Consider the following 24,248-nt stretch of genomic DNA (forward strand, 5'->3'; position numbering starts at 1 on the left):
GTTAGAATTAGGGGTTATGGGCTTCCCGAGTGGCGCAGCGGTCTAAGGCACTGCACCGCAGTGCTTGAGGCGTCACTACAGACCCTGGTTCGATCCCAGACTGTGTCACAGCCGGCCGTGACCGGGAGACCCATGAGGCGGCGCACAATTGGCCCAGCGTTGTCCGGGTTAGGGCAGGGTTTGGCCGGCCGGGATTTCCTTGTCCCATCGCGCTCTAGCGACTCCTTGTGGCGGGCCGGGCGCCTGCAAGCTGACTGCGGTCGCCAGCTGGACAGTGTTTCCTCCGACACATTGGTGCGGCTTCCGGGTTAAGCGAGCAGTCTGTCAAAAAGCAGTGCGTCTTGGCAGAGTCCGTAGTGGAGTTGCAGTGATGGGACAAGACTGTAACTACCAATTGGATATCACGGAATTGGGGAGAAAAAAAGGTTAAAAGTACAACAACAAAAAACATTTAGGAGTTATGTTGAGTTAGTGTTTGGCGTTAAGGTTAGGGAAAATAGGATTTTGATTGGGAAAAAATTGTTTGGTCCCCACAAGGATAGTAAAACAAACGTGTGTGTGCGTATGAGTATGCGTGCGTGTATGTGTCAAGGTTAGGGGTCTGTCAGACATGGACACCAGAGGCCAGGGAACCAAAACAGTTGGGGCTTTAGAGACACCGATCCAAAACACAGGCCGGAGCCAGTGAGACATAAAGACACGATATGAAAGCTAAGCAAACCCTTATCACTTACACAATGGTGTCAATCAGTGTTAACGACAAGTGGTGGTGTTTTGCAACAAGGCTCTAGGGATGAACCACTGGCTTGGGTTGTTATTGCGATTGGTCTGAATCTTAGAGATACAATAATACTATATACTCTATTAAACTCTGTGGTCTGGATAATGTTAGGGGAACGTAATGATTATGTTAAGGAGATAATAAACCTCTAACACAACAACGTCATATTTTATTGAGGATACCCAAGGCAAAAAGGTGCTGTATTGAATGTCGCTCGACTGTCGCAGTGTGATCTGAATCTGATACAGTACAGAGCTTTATTTACTTCTCACCTAAGATGAGACACTCTCAATGACATGGGCACTAATGTATTCCTTATGCAGACCTACTGTCTATAGGGTTGTGCCTGACAGTGTAGCAGTAGCAGGTGTCTCACGGCACATGAACATGATTTGCATAATAAGGGGTGCAAAATTCCGGAAACTTTCCAAGGAATTTCCCAGGTTTTACCGAAATTCTGGTTGAAGTGTATTCCCTGCTTATTCCCTCCTGGTTCAGGTAATCTTCCAAGCAGAATTTCTGAAAAACCTGGAAACTTCCTGGGAAAGTTTCCGGAATCGTACAACCCTATTCATAATATACCAATAGCATGCATTGTTACAGCCCTGGTTAATGGCTTTAGGGTGATAACTATGAGTATGACGTACTTGACTCCAAAGCGGTCCATGAACATGATGTTGTTCCGGAAGGTTCTGTTGACGTCCAGATCAATCTGTTTGATCTCTGTAGAGAAACTCCTGGCCTGCTCCTTCATAGTCTGGCCACAGAGGAACCAAGCAAAATAACATCAGTTTTTGTATACCAGACCTGGGTTCAAATACATGTGTTTTTGATTATTTGTTATTTAAATACTTATTTTCTGTGTATTTGAGTATTTACAAATAATGTGGCCCAAATCAACTACTCCTATTGGAAGTATTTGAAAGTATTTTCAAATACTTTCCTATAAATACCCTACTATTTGAAAGAATAATACATTATTTAAAATACCAAACCAATACCAAACTGACCTGGGTTAAATGTATGGGAGTATATTTGATTCAGTTTCCAAGTGTATTTCCAAATACATTCCACAATTCAATTACTTCTCTATTCAAATAAAACAAAAATCAAAATACTTACTTCCAAATGTCTTTGAAAGTAATTGAAATACCCTAATATTATTTAAACCCAGGTCTGCTGTATACAAGGCGTAGCCAACCCTCCTCCAGGAGAGCTACCCTTCTGCAGAATCCCAAATCAACCCCTAGCCCCTACCCCATACGCTCTTCTGTAGATCTGAAAGGATCCAATAGGTGTGCAATATAACAAACATTCCACCAAGCCTATAAGATGGCAAGATGGAGGGAGAAGAGGTTTAGTGCTATAGTGTGCTTACCTCATACTTCCCAGAGTTCTCCTGCTTCACCTTCTCTATGTCCAGTAGCAGAGCCCAGACCTGGCCTCTCAACTGGAGGGGGATTCCCTTGTACACACGCTTCACCATCTAGAGAGAGAGACCAAAGAAAGAGATACCAGAGAAAGAGAGAGGAAGATATATTAGGACAACTGCCTTAAACATGCTTCACCTTCTACAGAGACCAGAGAGAGAAGGAGAGAGCGAAAGAGACCAGAATGAAAGACCAGAAAGAGAAAAACCAGAGAGAGTAGGAGATATCAGTAGAGATGGGGTGATCATTAAAGAGAGGAGGTTCCCCTAGTACACTATCTTTACCATCTAAAGAAAGACGCAGGGGCTAAAAGAGTAAAAAGGAAAACTACAAATAACGATTCCCCCCGTCCCAAAAATTACAAGACTGGAGATTGATGTGAGATTAAAAAAGGGAAGCAAAGAACAAATGAGAGAGAGAGAGAGAGGAGGAGAGGGCTGAGGAGGAGTTTGTGGTGTGTATAGTCAGCACTGGGTCGGTCACCTTGTCACTGTTCCTGTACTTGTCCCACTTCTTGACCATCTTCAGCCATTTCTCCACCCGCTCAATCTCCTGATGCTTTTGCTGAAGAAGGGAGGACAGAACAAATCAACAAATCAATCAATCAACCCAAAGGTGATCAGCAGTACATACCTTCTCTTCAATTGCGCTGGGAGTCAGCAGCTCCTCTTCGCTGAGGAGAAAGACACAAACAAAAGGTGAGTCAGTGGATAATGGCGCGTTCATTACAGTGATTTAAGGCTTCCCTTCTCTTTTCCTCCTGTGTGTGTTGTGTGTGTGTGTGTGTGTGTGTGTGTGTGTGTACTCTAACCCCAGTACCCTGCTAAAGTTGAAGCCCTAAATCTAGGAACATGGTTGGGGTGAACCCCTGGCTGTAAGTCTCCAGAAGAGAGATGAACACTGTCAGAGACGTCATGTTAACTTACTGCAGGAAGCCGTGGCGGTCTGTGACCTTATAGATGCTGTAGTCAGCATCCTCCCAGGGGTCGATGTGGACACCCTCCTGCCTGCCCTGAAAACACACAAGAAAACATGTACAAAAGCCTCACATCACACACACACTAAAAAGGACAATGCAGCAGGATCAGTTAAACTCAATGTGTATTTACTTATAGTACCCATACAGGAGTACAAACACACACGCAAGAAATAAGTCATACAATTTCGGTGTTTTGTATCATATTGTACAACATCTGATGAAACTAACATGGTAAAAGTGTGAAAAATGTGATCAGTGTTATTTCCTTATAGTTGCTGGTTGAAAATACAATTTACGCAGGACCTTCTAATCAGCAGGTTTTGCATTGATGGAGTTTTGGCTTGCCTGGTGACATCACCAGGCGGTATAATTTCATAGACCAATAACAAAGACAGTTATTGGTCTAGAGTTATTGGCAAGCCAATGAGGGGATTCGATTAAGCTGGCCCGGGTTGCACACGGCTATGACCTGTCACGTGACCGGGAGAAGCAGTTGAGGGAGGCGCGCCCTGCTCAAATCTAACAGTAATCTGAGCTCCTCGGTCATATTGTCAACAATGCAGCATGATGCATTGTTCAGAAACATACAACAATTCTCTTCATTACTCCACGTGCTTAACCTACGTCACTTTTGTTTTGAGCAGACACTGTCGGTCAGAGAGGGGCACCTGGCTCACGCCGGGAAGTAGCCCGGTTTCAAAATGAATGCAATCACTTTTCACTCGATGCAAACTCCGCCTTATAATCACCTGTTTCCCACTGGTTGCCCTTAAAGGGTAGGTAGCATAAACATAACCACATGCAACATATGGATGGATTTGCATTAGAATATGCATCAAAAGTCCCAAAGCAAAATTACACCTTACTTTTCTATTTTTCGAGTTATTACATGAAACTGATCACAATTCCGAAGAATGCCGGAAAAAACATTTGTGACTCGTTTCAGGAAACTAGGCGTATGTCGCGCATCACTACTTCACAGGAGAGGCATTTGAACGCCTTCTGGAACATGTGAACTTAATGTGCCTTAATAACAAACTTGTATGCCATCTGTAAATACGAATACAATTGTTAAATTACGAGCCTAGTTGGTTTAGCCACGGCCATGATTTGCTGAGATAATGAATGGGCTGGACATGCCGAGAGATGAGTTCGGATTGGTCTGCCATGTAGCATGCTTCTGTCTATAACATGAGCTAGTCAGTATGTGTAGGTAATCCTTTCTAAAGCGGCTAATTTGAAAGATATCACGTAGTAGAAGTGCAAGTGTGTTGCTCTCCACTTTCTGGAGGACCGAGTTTTGAAATCAGTGGAATGCCCGGTGGAATTAGAGTATGATAGCTAAGGAGATGGAGAAAATTATGGTGTTTGATTGCAAATATGCAGAGGGAGTCGAAAAGAGAACACATAGAAGGCTGTTGTATAAAACCCCTGTCTCCGGATTACATCTTCAAACTAAAGGCAACCATGGCATCCGTGACAAGAGAGGGAGAAGCGTCCATCCACGTATATGAGTAAGAGAGTCTAGCTAGCTACATTTTCAGAAATTATACGTTTCTAATTCTGTCAGGAAGTCGTTTTCATTTCAAGTTAAAACATACTGAAAGCTAGCTAGCTAACATTAGCTGGCTGGCTCGCTAGCTAACGTTACGTGTATGATCTGTGTAGTAATATTATTTGTATCTCATGCATTGCTAGTTATAGCCTAATGTTAGCCTGCTAGCTAACATTGAACCTGGTTGGTTAGCTACCTGCAGATTAATGCAGGGCAGTAACGTTATGAGTTGGGATTATGGTTCATTGTTTAGCTAGCTAGCTACATGTCTAAACAAAAGACTCCACTATGCATGTAACCATTTCACTACACCTTCTGTATCCTGTGCATGTGACAAATAAACTTTGATTTTATTTGATAAAGTATGTGTTTACCAGAGACAGTAATGTGATAAACATGTCTGAAATTAGGATATAACGTTAGGCCAGCGAGACAGTGACCAAGTTCTAAAATCTTCCGGTAGAATGCCCTGCTTTTATTTCATCACACTCACAACCGTAAGCTATTTTCTGTAATTGGCTCGACATTAACTTGTAAATAATGATAATGTTGTGAGTTTATTTTCCTGTAATAATGAAGACAAATGAGCTAAAGTGAAGACATTGTAAGCTATATGATATGGTCATTATTTGAACTGGCTAGCCCGCTAACTTAACATTAGCTTGCTAGCTAACAAGCTAGAAACAAACCAAAACATTGTTTAGAAAGTTGCTTTTAGTTGCCTGGTTTGCTAGATTGACATATACTAAATTCATTTTTAAACAGGTGGGTTTATTATTAAAATACACTATTTATGCTATTTTGGACCACCGTGCTGTTTAAGTCATGCAGCCTGTAGTGTTTGTGTTCATACTTTTTCATAACGGCAAGTTTGATGTCGGATGACAATAGAATGTTCATGATGTCACTGCGACAACTCTCGACAGACGTAGTATAAACCAGCCTTTAGTCTTGAAATTGTTGGGTGTTTAAGTACATGGCCTCACATGTGAATCCTTAAAGAGATGGGTGTGGCTAAGGCTTAAGAGGGTGTGAATGATGCTGAATGGGTGTAGACAAAGAAGAGCTCTCTAGTAGGTGTACCAAAACATTCAAGGACAATTTTCTCAAAAGTGAAGTTACAAGTTTATCAACTTTCAAAGCAGAATTACTTTCCCATTATTCCTCAACTGTAGTGTATGATATACCATTTTCTAGCTCTGAGTCTCTACTTTTATCCAATGTAAAAAACACAATTTCAAATGTTACTTCATAAGGCTGAATCGAGCCGGTCGGTCATATTTACGGGGTGTGACGTAATATGGAGGACCCAGCAAGCCAGCCTGTTCCCTATGATGTAAACTCCAACAGAAATAACTTGAAATGTATAACTTAAACCAAATCGTTTGCACTCATGACTACTGGTTTCTATTTAAATACAAATACTTGCAAGGTTGCTAGCCAACTTAGCCTGCTAATGTTAGCCCTACCAGTCTGCTAACGTTACATTAGCATTTCAGGAGTCAGTCAGTTGCTATCAACACCTTGCTGTACAACTACATTAAAGTAAACCAATGTTTTGGAAATACATAACCACATTTAACCAGTTATCAAAGTGTTATATGCAGTTAATGTTATCTTAGCCAGCAAACTAGCCAGCCAGTTAACGTTAGTTCTTTTATCCAGCTAGCTAGCCTAGCCAGCTAACGGTACAACAATGAAGACCATTGAGCACAGGCAGTAACCCACAGAACATAACTAAAACAAAACCCTCCAGGAGATAAACAAAAAAAAAGCAAAGAGAGCGGAGACTTACATATTGACGGCTGGGGCCCATCATGGTAAGGACTGTAGGCCGAGTTAGCTACCAAACAAAGCGAGAGCGGCACTTCCGATGTGAGAAGCCTAGCTTGCTATTTTAGCCAGCTAACTAAACTTGCCAGCTAGCATATCACTGCAGAGTAAACGTCCGCCAGACAGTGACTATGAGCATAGCAGGAACTCTGTTTCCCCTGGGTCTTCCCTTTTTGGAGAATCTGATGAGGAAGAGGTGGTGCTAGAAGAGGCAGCTGAGGCACAGATCACTTTCCCATTTGGATTTGAGCCCGAAGCAAGACACCAAGAGCGTGCTGGTGCTGAACTTGTAGTGCAGGATGCAGTTCATCAGCTAGAATTTAGGTTATCTTGGGCGGTACAACCAGTGTTGCCAACTGTTTCTCAGTGAGATCCCCGCTATTGGCTCCTTGATTTGTTGCTAGAAGTCGCTTGATTACGTTTTACCATTGCCACGAAGTCACAGCACCAATTTGCCTTGCTGCGGCACAGCTGCGGTCCCAGGCAAAGCGTTTCCGCACCCTCTCCCGCTGCACACCCCCTCCCCTTGTGCTTTTATGCCTGTGTGTGCACCACTGCTGTGACTTCTGTTGCACAGACCGCTTCTCCTGCTCTCGTTTGCGGTAGAATCGAGTGGGAAAAGTCTCTAAATGCTATTAACACCATAGAAACCCTTGGTGTCAAACTCCCCAAAGGCAGACGGAAAAGTAGTTGAATTTGTCGTTGTAATCTTTTACCAATAAAGGTCGCTGGAGGGGTCTGAAAACTCGCTAAATACAGCGACAAAGTCACTAAATTGGCAACACTGGGTATAACCGTGTGCCAATTCCAGCGTGTGCAGTCAATGAGAAATAGGTTCTCAAATGACAACATGCCCTAAAAATAATTCAAACCAGTTTTTCCTTTTTATTATTAACAGTTATAAAATATATGTTATACCAATACATCACGTTTGTCATGGGTCTTTAAAGAAATAAAAATATAATTTACAAATACAATAAATAATTGTACATATGTTTATACAATTCTTTATGAATGATTGAGTTCCACTCTGAAAGCTTGGCGGCAGCAGCAGAGACGTGCAGAATTTGGGTTGAGGAGTGTCAAGGAGCCCAACATCCGATTAACATACACCGCAGGCAGAAGTGTAGGTGTGGAGTTAGGCTTGTTAAAGGCTCAAAGTGCTGCTTACACTTATCTAATTATCTCAGCTCAGTAATGGGAAGTAAACAAGGGTAGACGGTACAAGAGAACAACTTTGTGATACAAAACCCTAATGACAGTTACAGCTCTACCCTAGCAGAAAGACAGGAATCAGCTTAGGGCTTAATGCAGTTGTGTTGATGGCAGCGTGACAATAGAAGGCTGATGTTGAACTGAGGTGGTATTCAGGTTTCTAGAGAAAGAGGTAGGGAGAAAGACAGAACAAGAAATTAAGTCTCAAGTTCACATATTTGAAAACATATACAGTGAGGGAAAAAAGTATTTGATCCGCTGCTGATTTTGTTCGTTTGCCCACTGACAAAGAAATGATCAGTCTATAGTTTTAATGGTAGGTTTATTTGAACAGTTAGAGACAGAATAACAACAACAAAATCCAGAAAAACGCATGTCAAAAATGTTGATTTGCATTTTAATGAGGGAAATAAGTATTTGATCCCCTCTCAATCAGAAAGATTTCTGGCTCCCAGGTGTCTTTTATACAGGTAATGAGCTAAGATTAGGAGCACACTCTTAAAGGGAGTGCTCCTAATCTCAGTTTGTTACCTGTATAAAAGACACCTGTCCACAGAAGCAATCAATCAATCAGATTCCAAACTCTCCACTATGGCCAAGACCAAAGAGCTCTCCAAGGATGTCAGGGACAAGATTGTAGACCTACACAAGGCTGGAATGGGCTACAAGACCATCGCCAAGCAGCTTGGTGAGAAGGTGACAACAGTTGGTGCGATTATTCGCAAATGGAAGAAACACAAAATAACTGTCATCTCCCTCGGCCTGGGGCTCCATGCAAGATCTCACCTTGTGGAGTTGCAATGATCATGAGAACGGTGAGGAATCAGCCCAGAACTACACGAGAGGATCTTGTCAATGATCTCAATGCAGCTGGGACCATAGTCACCAAGAAAACAATTGGTACCACACTACGCCGTGAAGGACTGAAATCCTGCAGCGCACGCAAGGTCCCCCTGCTCAAGAAAGCACATATACATGCCCGTCTGAAGTTTGCCAATGAACAACTGAATGATTCAGAGGAGAACTGGGTGAATGTGTTGTGGTCAGATGAGACCAAAATCGAGCTCTTTGGCATCAACTCAACTCGCTGTGTTTGGAGGAGGATGAATGCTGCCTATGACCCCAAGAACACCATCCCCACCGTCAAACATGGAGGTGGAAACATTATGCTTTGGGGGTGTTTTTCTGCTAAGGGGACAGGACAACTTCAAGGCATCAAAGGGACGATGGACGGGTCCATGTACCGTCAAATCTTGGGTGAGAACCTCCTTCCCTCAGCCAGGGCATTGAAAATGGGTTGTGGATGGGTATTCCAGCATGACAATGACCCAAAACATACGGCCAAGGCAACAAAGGAGTGGCTCAAGAAGAAGTACATTAAGGTCCTGGAATGGCCTAGCCGGTCTCCAGACCTTAATCCCATAGAAAATCTGTGGAGGGAGCTGAAGGTTCGAGTTGCCAAACGTCAGCCTCGAAACCTTAATGACTTGGAGAAGATCTGCAAAGAGGAGTGGGACAAAATCCCTCCTGAGATGTGTGCAAACCTGGTGGCCAACTACAAGAAACGTCTGACCTCTGTGATTGCCAACAAGGGTTTTGCCACCAAGTACTAAGTCATGTTTTGCATAGGGGTCAAATACACTGCTCAAGAAAATAAAGGGAACACTTAAACAACACATCCTAGATCTGAATGAAATAATCTTATTAAATACTTTTTTCTTTACATAGTTGAATGTGCTGACAACAAAATCACACAAAAATTATCAATGGAAATCAAATTTATCAACCCATGGAGGTCTGGATTTGGAGTCACCCTCAAAATTAAAGTGGAAAACCACACTACAGGCTGATCCAACTTTGATGTAATGTCCTTAAAACAAGTCAAAATGAGGCTCAGTAGTGTGTATGGCCTCCACGTGCCTGTATTACATTTTACATTTTAGTCATTTAGCAGACGCTCTTATCCAGAGCGACTTACAGAAGCAATTAGGGTTAAGTGCCTTGCTCAAGGGCACATCGACAGATTTTTCACCTAGTCGGCTCGGGGATTAGAACCAGCGACCTTTCGGTTACTGGCACAACGCTCTTACCCACTAAGCTACCTGCCCCACCTGTATGACCTCCCTACAACGCCTGGGCATGCTCCTGATGAGGTGGCGGATGGTCTCCTGAGGGATCTCCTCCCAGACCTGGACTAAAGCATCCGCCAACTCCTGGACAGTCTGTGGTGCAATGTGGCGTTGGTGGATGGAGCGAGACATGATGTCCCAGATGTGCTCAATTGGATTCAGGTCTGGGGAACGGGCGGTCCATAGCATCAATGCCTTCCTCTTGCAGGAACTGCTGACACACTCCAGCCACATGAGGTGTACACATCAATGCAATTAAGCAAATCAGATTTGACACATCAATACAACTAATTGTGTAACAATTTTACAGTAGGACAGTAGAACAGTAGACAATATACATGGCTTACCTGAACAATTTCTATGTTCTGGATCTTGTTTATTCTCTGTTCAACAGCAGTGAATGTCCCAAACATCACAGAGTGGCCGGGACTACCATGTGTCTTTCCATGACATACTGACCAGGTGAATCCAGGTGAAAGCTATGTCACTTGTTAAATCCACTTCAATCAGTGTAGATACAGGGGAAGAGACAGGGTAAAGAAGGATTTTTAAGCCTAGAGACAAATGAGACAGATTGTGTATTTGTGCCATTCAAGGGTGAATTGGCAAGACAAAATATTTAAGTGCCTTTGAAAGAGGTATGGTAGTAGGTGCCAGGCACACCGGTTTGTGTCAAGAACTGCAACGCTGCTGGGTTTTTCACGCTTAACAGTTTCCCGTGTGTATCAAGAATGTTCCACCACCCAAAAGACTAAGTTGCGCTCACAATTCAAAATATGCACACCACTACTCACCCAGTGATCACATCTTCCTCATCCTCAGCTGGGATGTAGTCCTCATCCTCCATGTCCTTTCCATCACCATAGATGTCCTCGTTTTCCTCCTCAAAACCCAGGTCCATCTCTTCATCTTCTCCAATTAATGTGTATTGCACAAATTGGGATTGCGCCAAAGTGTTGATTGTTTAAAATCCTAGACATAATTCAGTATGTGCACATCAAACTAAATCTGCTCAGGTTTTATGATAATACATTATTGTTATTGACAGCTTTGTGAAAAATTGTTTGCCTGGTCACGAGGTGAGTATACATATTTATTTTACCTTTATTTAACTAGGCAAGTCAATTAAGAACAAATTCTTATTTACAATAATGGTCTACCAAGAGGCAAAAGGCCTCATGCGGGGACGGGGCTGGGATTTATAACATGATGACTCACCAATGCTTCTTGTATGTGGCATTAGAAATGACACCTCTGTGCCTTTATGACACGTTGGTCCCAATGCAGGTGATGCGACCGGCACTTCAGACAGAGACTACACAAGAAGGTCCCTCACCAAGAGAAGGCTCATCCTGGACACTGGGTGCTAGACACTAGATTTCTAGGGAAAAAATGTAGAAAATATATTAATTATCTAAAAGATGTCAGATCAGTAGTTAGATCTAATCATCAATCAACATCCATTTGCTGCCTATTTTCACAGCAATGACTTATTATTTTACTATACTATTTGTGTTCTACATTTACATTTACATTATTTAGCAGACTCTCTTATCCAATATGTTGGTGAATGTGTTTATTTAGGCTTAGGCCATTTTTCCCCTTGGGGTATCAAAAGTATATCTTATCTCACAGACTAATATATCAGCGTAATGCATGTATAAAGACTAGCTATCATTTATCACATCATGCAAGCAATATTATATAATAAAAGCTAAAGGTGAATTAGCTAGCTAGGTTGCCAATTGACTTAGCTCGCTAGACAGCAAACTTTTGGCAGACTAATTTGGCAAACAATTTTAGGCACTACATTTTAGGCTGACAACTTTTGGTATGCAATGCAATGATATTTACCAAATTTAGCAGACAATTTATGGAGCTCATCTTTTGATGGATATATTTTGGTATACAATGACATTGACCAACAGGACCATCTGCAAAAATAACTTTAGCTGATGTTAGCTAGCCATCCAAGTAGGAGAGGTGGCTGGCTGGCTGGCTCCCATTTCTCAATCCCAGCAATGTGTCAACATGTTTTTGGAACACAGTCACAAGTTGACAAGCTTGCTAGCTAGCAGAGAGAGAGACTAGCTAAGTTAGCTGGTCAAAAACATTGCAGGCAGTGTTGCCTTATTGTAACGTTTCTAGTATACAGGTAGCAACCTTATAATAAACGTTAGCTAGCTAGATATAACTATCTATAAATGTTAGTTAGATGATGATAGATGTAATTTATACAAAATACATAGCTAGGTCACATTGAACTTACCCGGTTTCTCTCCTCCACTGCTGACACTCACGATGTAACGTTACAGGTAGGTCGGTAGGAAACCAAGGTTATAGGCATTTCATGCTCGCCACAGAACCTGGTTTCAGACTGAGTCTCATTCCGAATCCTGCCTTCCACTGGTTATAGCCATCGAAATCCTCCGGGGTTAAATGAGCACTGCATACAGTAGACATGCCTGCGGTTCCCTTACTCCAATCCGATTGCTTCAACCAGAAAAACTGGACCCACTTCAAAGCTAGCTTCTCGTTTTGGGACACAAATGAGTCGTAACCCTGTCCTTGTGGGTATTACTGCATCCAGCAACACCACACCTCCTTGGCATATTTATCTATAAAAAAAACTGCTAGGTCTGAAATGAAAACGAACACTAGCGACTACTACAACACTCACTAGCTCGCGCGACTACCCCTACTAAACGCACAGGAGAAGAGCACTAGTTCTCCATATGATGTTGAGAAACAGTGCATTGTGGGTAGTTCCCGAAGAGATCCAGAAATAAGTTAACCTCTACGGGATCGGTGTCTAATGTGATTAGCATGACTGTTGTAAGTAACAGCAAACTTTCCAGGACATAGACATGTCTTATATGGGCAGAAAGCTTAAATTCTTGTTAATCTAACTTAACTGTCCAATTTACAGTAGCTATTACAGTGAAAAAATACCATGCTATTGTTTGAGGAGAGTGCACAACAACAAAAAACGTTTCACGGCAACTGGTTTGATACATTCACCTCTGAAGGTATATAACGTAGTTACATTCAATAATCTTGCTCTGATTTGTCATCCTAAGGGTCCCAGAGATAAAATGTAGCATAGTTTTATTTGATAAAATCTATTTTTATATTCAAATGTAGGAACTGGGTTTGAACCCTTGCTGTTTCTGGCTCCACAGCCACCCCACCATCTAGATGTGTGAAAATTAGTGTATAAGCTAATGATCCATCATATATGACATTCCCGGGAGTGTGTAAATGTACATTTGGTATTACCATATCATTTTTGTATGTTCTCTATAGTTATATATTTGAAAATGTATCAATTGACCAATTCGGCACATTTGGGCAGACTTGATACAAAATAGTCCAGTATTGCAATGCTTCACTGGATCAATCTGAAACTTTGCACACAAACTGCTACCATCTAGTGGCCAAAATCTAAATTGTGCCTAAACTGCAATATTATATTGTGGCCTTTCTCTTGCATTTCAAAGATAATGTATTATCTTTTACCATATCTTATATTCACCTACATTAATTTCACATTTCCACAAACTTCAAAGTCCTTCCTTTCAAATGGTATCAAGAATATGCATATCCTTGCTAAAGGTCCTTCAGGTACATCATTTTAGGCGAAAATTGAAGAAAAAAAGGGTCCGATCCTTAAGAGGTTAATATGTAAAAACACAAAAATATATGTATGTTTATAGTTATAGGTAACCAGATCGTGACTACAACTAAGTCTTTGACCACACAATGTTGTTATTTTGGTGAGTAAAAACTCATAATTCCTACTAGGCCTGTGGCGGTCACGAAATTTCATCAGCCGGTGATTGTCAAATAACTGTCGGTCTCACGGTAATTGACCGTTAATTAACATAAAACACATTTAGCATCTCCTGGCTTCCACACATAGGCTATAAGCCACTGATGCAGACCTTTGGAACAACTACATTTAAAAAAGTCTAATAAATTCATGTAATATAGCCTAAACCTTCACAATAAATCCATTATATATTTTAGACAGGTCTAAAGAAACATGATATGAAGAACATGTAGTCTATTTCAGATGAACAGAATAGCATACTCTGAGTTGTCCTTATGTTAGGCCCTGATCTGGCTATGCCAAATGGCTGTGGGCTACACTAGTTCATTTAGCAGACAAGATTTGCTTATAATTTTGTGGTATTATTTTATAGTATGAAGAATACAACTGAACAAAGCGGAAAAAAATAGAAAGGATATTTTCCTGCAAACGATTTGAGGGAGTGCGCACATGCGGCTATTCTGTGTTGAGCGGTTAATGTAACTTCAGTTGTTCTACAAACGTTGGGCTATGTATTGATTTTTAATACATTGTAAGGCTGCATGATGCGACTAATGATGATTTGAAAAAAGTCGCTTGAAAGGCATGAGCTCCGCTTTGTCTTTTGCGCAGGCTGTACACACTTCATCAGTCTCTCATTCACAATTTGACAAGCACTTGATAATACCTTGAATTTACCGGCGGCGTCGCCTTGTGTGGCGGTAATGCACCCTAAAAAAATCCATGCCTTTTGCAGCCAGTGGCCGTTGTGCCCTTCTCCCTGAGTGCTGCGTGCTCCGAAACACCTCTCACTCACATGGCTCTCAGTCACGTGATCGGGTCTTTCTCATAGGCTACAAGTGAAGGCACACGCATCGGGGACGCAACTGCGTGCGTCCTTATCCAATTCCGGCTTGCATATTGAAGATATTGGAAGAACTGTCCACATTTACTTTTCGTCAGCCAACAAGATGAGTAAGCCTAACGAACAGCAAAAGCACTAGCCTATGTCAATCTACTATCCCCCATAGTACAAAAGTCTACCTATTCTATTCTGTGCGAGAAATAAATATTCCAAACATAGTCACACAACAGATCAGAACGTTTAGCTTAAATGTTGATAAACTATTAGGCTATTTCTTCACATTATAAGCGCAGCAATGCGTACACGGCAGTAGGCTATAAGCGCGAATGTTACATTAGCGGGAAAACACCATTATCAAAAGTGACCGCAAATGCGAATATGCATGTAATGCTTTTATTATAAAGGTGCATTTTTATGGTGAAAATTATCTTCCCCAAACTTCAAACTCACGCGCTGCTTATGTATGCCAGTTAGGCTCCACACCCCTTGTAAAGCGGATTAATGTGCTTAATTTTAAGAAGTTATTTGCCCACTTTAGTTGTGATACAAACCTTAACAAAACAAATAGGCCTATAGGCTAGGCTACATGAGGTATGCGACTATGATAAAAAAAACACACAAAAAAACGGCTTTGTTTCTTGCCTTACGCTGGGCATCATTCACAAGTGATAATATATAATTCACAAGTGATAGGCTTATATTGTCACCCATCAGACTATTCTTGATTTAAGTATTCAGACCCTTTGACTTTTTCCACATTTTGTTAAGTTACAGCCTTATTCTAAAATTGATTGTTTTTTCCCCTCATCAATACAATACAATACCCCATAATGACAAAGCAGAAACTGTTTTTTATTGATATTTCCGATACTTTATAAAGAAAAAAAAATGAAATATCACATTTACATAAGTATTCAGACCCTTTACTCAGTACTTTGTTGAAGCACATTTGGCAGCGATGAGAGAATTGAGTCTTTCTGAGTACGACACTACAAGCTTGGCACACCTGTATTTGGGGAGTTTCTCCCATTCTTCTCTGCAGATCCTCTCAAGCTCTGTCAGGTTGGATGGGGAGTGTTGCTGCAGAGCTACTTTCAGGTCTCTCCAGAGATGGCTGGGCAACTCAAGGACATTCAGATACTTGTCCCAAAGCCACTCCTGCGTTGTCTTGGCTGTGTGCTTAGGGTCGTTGTCCTGTTGGAAGGTGAACCTTCGCCCCAGTCTGAACTCTGGAGCAGGTTTTCATCAAGGATCTCTCTGTACTTTGCACCGTTCATCTTTCCCTCGATCCTGACTAGTCTCCCAGTCCCTGCCGCTGAAAAACATCCCCACATGCTTCACCGTAGGGATGGTGCCAGGTTTTCCCATCTCCACAGAGGAACTCTGGAGCTCAGTCAGAGTGACCATCGGGTTCTTGGTCACCTCCCTGACCAAGGCCCTTCTCCCCTGATTGCTCAGTTTGGCTGGGCAGCCAGCTCTCGGAAGAGTCTTGGTGGTTCCAACCTTCTTCCATTTAAGAATGATGGAGGCCACTGTGTTCTTGGGGACCTTCAATGCTGCAGAAATGTTTTGGTACCATTCCCCAGCTCTGTGCCTCGACACAATCCTGTCTCGGAGCTCTACGGACAACTCCTTCGACCTCATGGCTTGGTTTTTGCTCTGACGTGATGTGGAAAATAATCACTATACTTTATTAAAAATCAAAGTTCCTCCAGAGTTTTTGTAGAATCAAGATTTACTTATAATCAAGATTATTACAATTCAAACAAAGCCGTGCTGGTCTGCAGAGTAGCCTCCTTCTCTCTTTCTGCCCCACATCTATATAGTCCCATTCACACACATCCTATCTTAAAATCCCTCCCTCTTCAGTTTCCCGCGCTCTATCACTCCGCCCACTTCCTTGGTCTATGATGGCGGCTAAATTCGACTGTCATTCAGTTTAGAAACAATATTATTACAATCAATCACGCCCTTGTCATGCAAAAACACTCATGTTCAGTTTAAACTCTATTCAACCCCGGCTCTCCCGGGCTTGACCTGAAGACTGATTGTTGGACATGACAGGTCCATACTTAATCTTTCAAACATACACAAACCCCACCCCATCATGCTGTAATCAATCAAGAAGGTCGCCAAGGAGAGACAAAGGTTTAGCCTGAACTCTGTTCAACCCTGGTGCCGCTCTTTCCACTTCGTTTGAGGAGAGAGACAAAAGGCCACAGTCTGGTTTCAGTCTCTGATAAGGTAGGACGGCCATGGATTTAGGTAAGAGCGAGCAATTCGACCCTAGGTCAGATTCCCACTTCTCACACACACACAGTGAAATGACCCAAGTAAGTTCTTGCCTAGCAACAGAGAATTCTAACTATATGTTCGTGATTAACTCAGTTTTATCTCATAGTCCACTAAAACATCTCCCTTACATGCACTGTCAACTGTGGGACCTTATATAGACAGGTGTGTGCCTTTCCAAATCTACCACAGGTGGACTGCAACCAAGTTGTAGAAACATCTCAAGGATGATCAATGGAAACAGGATGTACCTGAGTTCAATTTCGAGTCTCATAGCAAAGGGTCTGAATACTTATGTAAATAAGGTATTTCTAAAAAACGTTTTTCACTTTGTCATTATGGGGTATTGTATGTAGATAACAAAATGTGGAAAAGGTCAAGGGGTCTGAATACTTTCCGAATGCACTGTAAAAGGGGAGGTTAGTTAAAAACGAAAGCAACTTTGAGCAATTTTTTGATTGGTTCTCATATGTACACTATTTGCTATATATTTTGATTAGATAAGTGTTCATCCCCCTGAGACAATACATGTTAGAAAACACCTTTGGCAGCGATTACATTTTGGGTTACAGCTGTGAGTCTTTTTGGGTAAGTCTGTAAGAGCTTTGCCCACCTGGATTGTATAATATTTGCCCATTATTTTTTATTTATTCTTCAAGCTCTGTCAAGTTGGTTGTTGATCATTACTAGAAAGCTTGATTTTCAAGCCGATTTAAGTCAAAACTGTAAGTAGGCCACTCAGGAACATTCAACGTCATCTTGGTAAGCTCCAGTGTAGATTTGGCCTTGTGTTTTAGGTTATTATCCTGCTGAAAAGGGGAATTCGTCTCCAAGTGTCTGTTGGAAAGAAGACCAGGTTTTCCTCTAGGCTTTTGCCTGTGCTTAGCTGTATCAGTTTATTTTTATCCCAAAAAAACTCCCTAGTCCTTGCCAATGACAAGCATACCCATAGCATGATGCAGCCACCACCATGCTTGGAAATATGAAAAGTGGTAGTCATTGATGTGTTGTGTTGGATTTGCCCCAAACATAAACCTTTCACTACTTCACAGGAGAGGCATTTGAATATATTATTTTTTATTTATCTAAATGCGTTTTTGTTTTTTTGCAGAAATGCCGTCTGAAACGTGAACTTTCATGTGCCTTAATAACAAACTTGTATGCCATCTAGAAATACGAATCAAATTGTTAAATTACGAGCCTAGTTGGTTTAGCCACGGAAAAGTACAGGAAACTTCCCGCTAGCCATGACTGGCTGACTTAATGGATGGGCTGGACTTAAGAGAGAGCCGAGAGATAAGTTTGGATTTGTCTGCCATGTAGCATGCTTCTGTCTATAACATGAGCTGCTCAGTATGTGTGGATAATCTTGTCTACCATGGCTTTTTTTGAAAGATATCATGAAGAACTGAATAAGTTTTGCTACTGCTCTCAACATTATCGCTCTGAAGTTAATAGCACTATAGACAAAGCTCAGTGGGAAAAGGTTGCTATGGACTACTTTCTGGAGGATGATCATGCCATGCTACCTCTCTCTGACTCTGAAAATGAATCAGACAATGAGGAAATCCCTAATTTAGATAAAAACGTTTTCATTGAACCAGACATCGTAGAGTCTTCTGATGACAATGGTGTGGAACAAAGAAGTTGACCGAGTTTTGAAATCAGTGGAATGCCCGGTGGAAGCAAAAAGATGATTGCCTGTTGCGGAGAGTCCAAAAAGAGAACACAGAAAGAAGGCTGTTGTATAAAACACCCGTCTCTGGATTAAATCTTCAAACTAAGAGCAACTATGGCATCCATAACAGAGCGGGAGAAGCGTTCATCCATGTATACGGGTAAGAGTCTAGCAACATTTTCAGATATTACAAGTTTCTAATTTTGTCAGAAAGTCATTTTCATTTAAGTTAAAACTTACTGTTAGCTAGCTAATGTTAGCTGGCTGGCTCGCTAGCTAACATTAAGTGTATGATCTCTGTAGTTAGCTCAAATTTAACCTAGTTGGTTAGCTAGGTCAAAACAACTGGGAACTCTGAAAAATACGAGGTCCAATCATGACGTCAGTGATCTTCAGGTCAGAAAGTCAGAGCTCTAGAAAGAAACCCGCGTTCCTGAGTTGGAATTCCGAGTTGGATGACCGTTCAAATCAATTTAGTTTTTCCCCCAATTCCCAGTTGTTTTGAACACTCGGAAGGCAGAGTTTTGAACGAGGCATTAGAGTTGGGATTATGGTTAATTGTTTAGCTAGCTAGCTACATGTCTAAACAAAAGACTCCACTATGAAAGTAACCATTTCACTGTACCGTTTTCACCTTCTGTATCCTGTGCATGTGACAAATAAATTCAGATTTTATATAGTGTGTGTTTACCAGAGAAGTTAACGCGAAGAACAACATGACCTGCACCAAAGTCAGATTAGGATATAGGCCAAGGACTAGATAGTGTATTTTTACTGCTTTTTTCTACTACTTTCACCACTTTTAGTCTTGAAATCTTTGGTTGGTTACTACACTGTGAATCCTTAAAGAGATGGGTGGGGCTAAGGCTTAAGAGGGTGTGAACGATGCTGAATGGGTGTAGGCTTAAGAGGGTGTGAACGATGCTGAATGGGTGTAGACAAAGAATGTATGATCTCTGTAATTGCAAACAAAGGTTTCTGTACCAAATATTAAGTTCTGCTTTTCTGATGTATTAAATACTTATGTCATGCAATAAAATGCAAATTAATTACTTAAAAATCATACAATGTGATTTTCTGGATTTTTGTTTTAGATTCCGTCTCTCACAGTTGAAGTGTACTATTATAAAAATTACAGACCTCTACATGCTTTGTAAGTAGGAAAACCTGCAAAATCGGCAGTGTATCAAATACTTGTTCTCCCCACTGTATTTCTACCATATGGTGACCCGACCCACCATTTTAAGTTGTTTGACCAAAGTAAAAGTCCAGCAACACGCCATATTATTCAGAGCCCCATGAAATCAAATCAAACTGTATTTGTCACATGAGCCGAATACAACAGGTGTAGACCTTACAGTTAAATGCTTACTTACAAGCCCTTAACCAACAATGCAGTTAAGAAAAAAAAGTGTTCAGTAAAAATAAAAAATTAAAGAGCTGCGTAAAAATAACAGTAGCAAGGCTATATACAGGGGGTACCGGTACAGAGTCAACGTGCGGGGGCACAGGTTAGTCGAGGTAATTGAGGTAATATGTACATGTGGGTAGAGTTAAAGTGACTATGCATAGATAATAAACAGAGGAGCAGCAGCGTAAAAGAGGGGGGACAATGCAAATAGACCGGGTATACATTCGATTACCTGTTCAGGAGTATTATGGCTTGGGGGTAGAAGCTGTTAAGAAGCCTTTTGGACCTAGACTTGGCACTATGGTACCGCTTGCCGTGCGGTAGCAGAGAGAATACTAGGGTGGCTGGAGTCTTTGGCAACTTGTAGGGCCTTCCTCTGACACCGCCTGGTATAGAGGTCCTGGATGGCAGGAAGCTTGGCCCCAGTGATGTACTGGGCCATACGCACTACCCTCTGGAGTGCCTTGCGGTCGGAGGCCGAGCCGTTGCCATACCAGCTGGTGATGCAACCAGTGAGGATGCTCTCGATGGTGCAGCTGTAGAACATTTTGAGGATCTGAGGACCCATAACAAATATTTTCAGGTCTCCTGAGGGGTAATATGCTTTGTCGTGCCCTCTTCACAACTGTCTTGGTGTGTTTGGACTATGATAGTTTGTTGGTGATGTGGACACCAATTCAACTTGAAACTCTAAACGTGCTCCACTAGAGCCCCGTCGATGAGAATGGCTCGGTCCTCCTTTTCCTGTAGTCCACAATCATCTCCTTTGTCTTGATCACGTTGAGGGAGAGGTTGTTATCCTGGCACCACATGGCCAGGTCTCTGACCTCCTCCCTGTAGGCTGTCTCATCATTGTCGGTGATCAGGCCTACCACTGATGTGTCGCCGGCAAACTTTATGATGGTGTTGAGTCGTGCTTGTTCATGCAGTCATGGGTGAACAGGGAGTACAGGTGGGGACTGAGCACGCACCCCTGAGGGGCCACCGTGTTGAGGATCAGCGTGGCAGATGTTTTGTTACCTACCCTTACCACCTGGGGGCGGCCCGTCAGGAAGTCCAGGATCCAGTTGCAGAGGGAGGTGTTTAGTCCCAGGGTCATTAGCTTAGTGATGAGCTTTGAGGCCACTATGGTGTTGAACGCTGAGCTGCAGTCAATGGACTAAACACACCGGCATTCTCACGTAGGTGTTCCTTTTGTCCAGGTGGAAAAGGGCAGTGTGGAGGGAAAGAGATTGCATAATCTGTGGATCTGTTGGGGCGGTATGCAAATTGGAATGGATCTAGGGTTTCTGGGATAATGGTGTTGTGAGCCATGACCAGCCTTTCAAAGCACTTCATGGCAACAGACGTAAGTGCTATGGGTCGGTAGTCATTTAGGCAGGTTACCTTAGTGTTCTTAGGCACAGGGACTATGGTGGTCTGCTTGAAAGATGTTGGTATTACAGACTCAGCCAGGGAGAGGTTGAAAATGTCAGTGAAGACACTTGCCAGTTGATCAGCACATGCTCGGAGTACACGTCCTGGTAATCAATCTGGCCCTGCGGCCTTGTGATTGTTGACCTGTTTAAAGGTCTTACTCACATCGACTACGGAGAGTGTGATCACACAGTCGTCCGAAACAGCAGATGCTCTCATGCATGCTTCAGTGTTGCTTGCCTCGAAGTGCGCATAGAAGTAATTTAGCTTGTCTAAATTGTGCTTCCCTTAGTAGTCTGTAATAGTTTGAAATAATAATAGTAATATAATATGCCATTTAGCAGACGCTTTTATCCAAAGCGACTTACTTTATTTTATTTTATTTTTTTTTGAGCTCCTGCCAAAATAAGTCATGTGTCATACATTTTTACATATGGGTGGTCCCGGGGATCGAACCCACTACCCTGGCGTTACAAGCGCCATGCTCTACCAATTGAGCTACAGAGGACCACACCATATCTAGTTTCTACAGATCCTACTGAGTAGTGTTGTCACGATACCAGATTTTTGACTTCGATACCATGTTTAGTATCATAATACTCGATACCAAAACAATATTCCATACCGAAAATATACAATGGCAACAAACAAAAAAGAATGCGTATTAGCTAAAGTCACAGAATAACTACTGGGCTTCATTCAAAAAATACAAAATATATATAAAAAAAACATTATACAACATATTCATAACTTATAAAATAAAATAACAAATAATATATTTTATTCAATATTCAATTTCTTGCAAAAAATAAAAACTATATTAAATAACAGAATAATAGTATACTACGATTCCCAGAGCGCATTTCACTTCCGAGGGTGCAATGCTCTGCCCAGGGCAACCGTCTGGCTAGTGGCAGAGAGGGAAATCTGTCGGCCTCCAGCAGGTGGCATTTGTTTTCGAGGTCAATGTCAAATTTGCTCTACAAAAAAAATCAGTGGCTTATTTGCTACTTGAAGTTTATATGATCGAATGGAAGTTTTGTAATGCTTAATTTGTTACGAGTGTACTGATATAAGTAGGACACGTGACATCCTGGCAACTTTGAGAAAAAACACTTTATATCGGAGTTGTCTCGAGATGGCTATGTATATTCATCGCATTAGGCTAGCAGCAGAGCATCTCTCTCCATTGAATACAGGTGGTTGACGTCAACCACCATCGAATATTCAAAAAAAGGATTACAATAATGAGAAAGAAAGGATAGGTGGGAGCTAGACTCCCATTGTTAGGACAGAGAGACATGTATCTTGTGCCTTCGGAAAGTATTTAGACCCCTTGACTTTTTCCATATTTTGTTACGTTACAGCCTTATTCTAAAATGGATTAAATGGTTAATTGATTGTGCAGGGCGGATTACAGTGTTAGCCTACAATGGGTGACATGTCTGGTGAGTATGCAGGCCATGGAAGAACTGGGACATTTTCAGCTTTCAGGAGTTGTGTTCAGATCCTTGTGACATGGTTCCTTGAATTACTATGTTGAAACATGAGGTGATTGCGGCGGATGAATGGCATGACAATGGGCCTTAGGATCTCGTCACGGTATCTCTGTGCGTTCAAATTGCCATCAATAAAATGCAATTGTGTTTGTTGTCCGTAGCTTATGCCTGCCCATACCATAATCCCACTGCCAGCATGGGGCACTCTGTTCACAACGTTCACATCAACAAACCACTTGCCCACACAACGTTATACACGTGGTCTGTGGTTGTGAGGCCGGTTGGACGTACTGCCAAATTCTCTAAAATGATGTTGTAGGCAGCTTACGGTAGAGAAACTAACATTAAATTATCTGGCAACAGCTCTGGACATTCTTGTAGTCAGCATGCCAAATGCACGCTCCCGCAAAACTTGAGACATCTGTGGCATTGTGTTTTGTGACAATACTGCACATTTTAGAGTGGCCTTTTATTGTCCCCAGCAAAAGGTGCACCTGTGTAATGATCATGCTGTTTAATCAGCTTCTTGATATGCCACAGCTGTCAAGTGGATGGATTATCTTGGAAAAGGAGAAATGCTCACTAACAAATCAAATCACACAGATGTAAAAAAAAAAAAAAAAAAGATTTAGGTATGGAAAATGTCGTGGAACTTTTATTTCAGCTCACGAACCAACATTTTACATGTTTTTGTTCAGTATAATAGGCTGACACATTACCTTTAGCTACAGAATATCTCACCACTGTGCGTTTCCATTTCCACCTCTCTCTCATTCATTCCTTTCTTGAGCGAGCGGACATAGGGGCTGTCAACAGTTCAATTAAATATGTTTTGTTGTTTATTTTTTTATTTCACCTTTATTTAACCAGGTAAGCCAGTTGAGAACAAGTTCTAATTTACAACTGCGACCTGGCCAAGATAAAGCAAAGCAGTGCGATAAAAACAACAACACAGAGTTACATATGGGGTAAACAAAACATAAAGTCAAAAATACAACAGAAAATATATATACAGTGTGTGCGAATGTAGTAAGTTATGGAGGTAAGGCAATAAATAGGTCATAGTGCAAAATAGTTACAATTTCGTATTAACACTGGAATGATAGATGTGCAAAAGATTATGTGCAAATGAGCAAAATAAATATCAATATGGGGATGAGGTAGTTGGGTGGGCTAATTTCAGAATGGCTGCGTGCAGGTGCAGTGATCGGTAAGCTGCTCTGACAACTGACGCTTAAAGTTAGTGAGGGAGATAAGAGTCTCCAGCTTCAGAGATTTTTGCAGTTCGTTCCAGTCATTGGCAGCAGAGAACTGGAAGGAATGGCGGCCAAAGGAGGTGTTGGCTATGGGGATG

General features: G+C 41.7%; 1 protein-coding gene across 1 annotated transcript in view; it reads right to left on the minus strand.

The window, feature by feature from the left end:
- si:dkeyp-19e1.3 (bromodomain-containing protein 4) overlaps positions 1 to 24,248 on the minus strand; it is a 124,752-nt gene that overhangs the window by 40,926 nt on the left and 59,578 nt on the right. The window contains exons 3-7 of the mRNA XM_041837624.1: positions 3,138 to 3,223; positions 2,845 to 2,884; positions 2,695 to 2,775; positions 2,160 to 2,267; positions 1,429 to 1,538 (exon numbers count right to left, since the gene is read on the minus strand). Coding sequence (XP_041693558.1) covers positions 1,429 to 1,538; positions 2,160 to 2,267; positions 2,695 to 2,775; positions 2,845 to 2,884; positions 3,138 to 3,223 — 425 coding nt within the window. The remainder of the gene's footprint in view (positions 1 to 1,428; positions 1,539 to 2,159; positions 2,268 to 2,694; positions 2,776 to 2,844; positions 2,885 to 3,137; positions 3,224 to 24,248) is intronic.

The sequence above is a fragment of the Coregonus clupeaformis genome, chromosome 19, assembly GCF_020615455.1.
Source record: "Coregonus clupeaformis isolate EN_2021a chromosome 19, ASM2061545v1, whole genome shotgun sequence".
Lineage (NCBI taxonomy): Eukaryota > Metazoa > Chordata > Actinopteri > Salmoniformes > Salmonidae > Coregonus > Coregonus clupeaformis.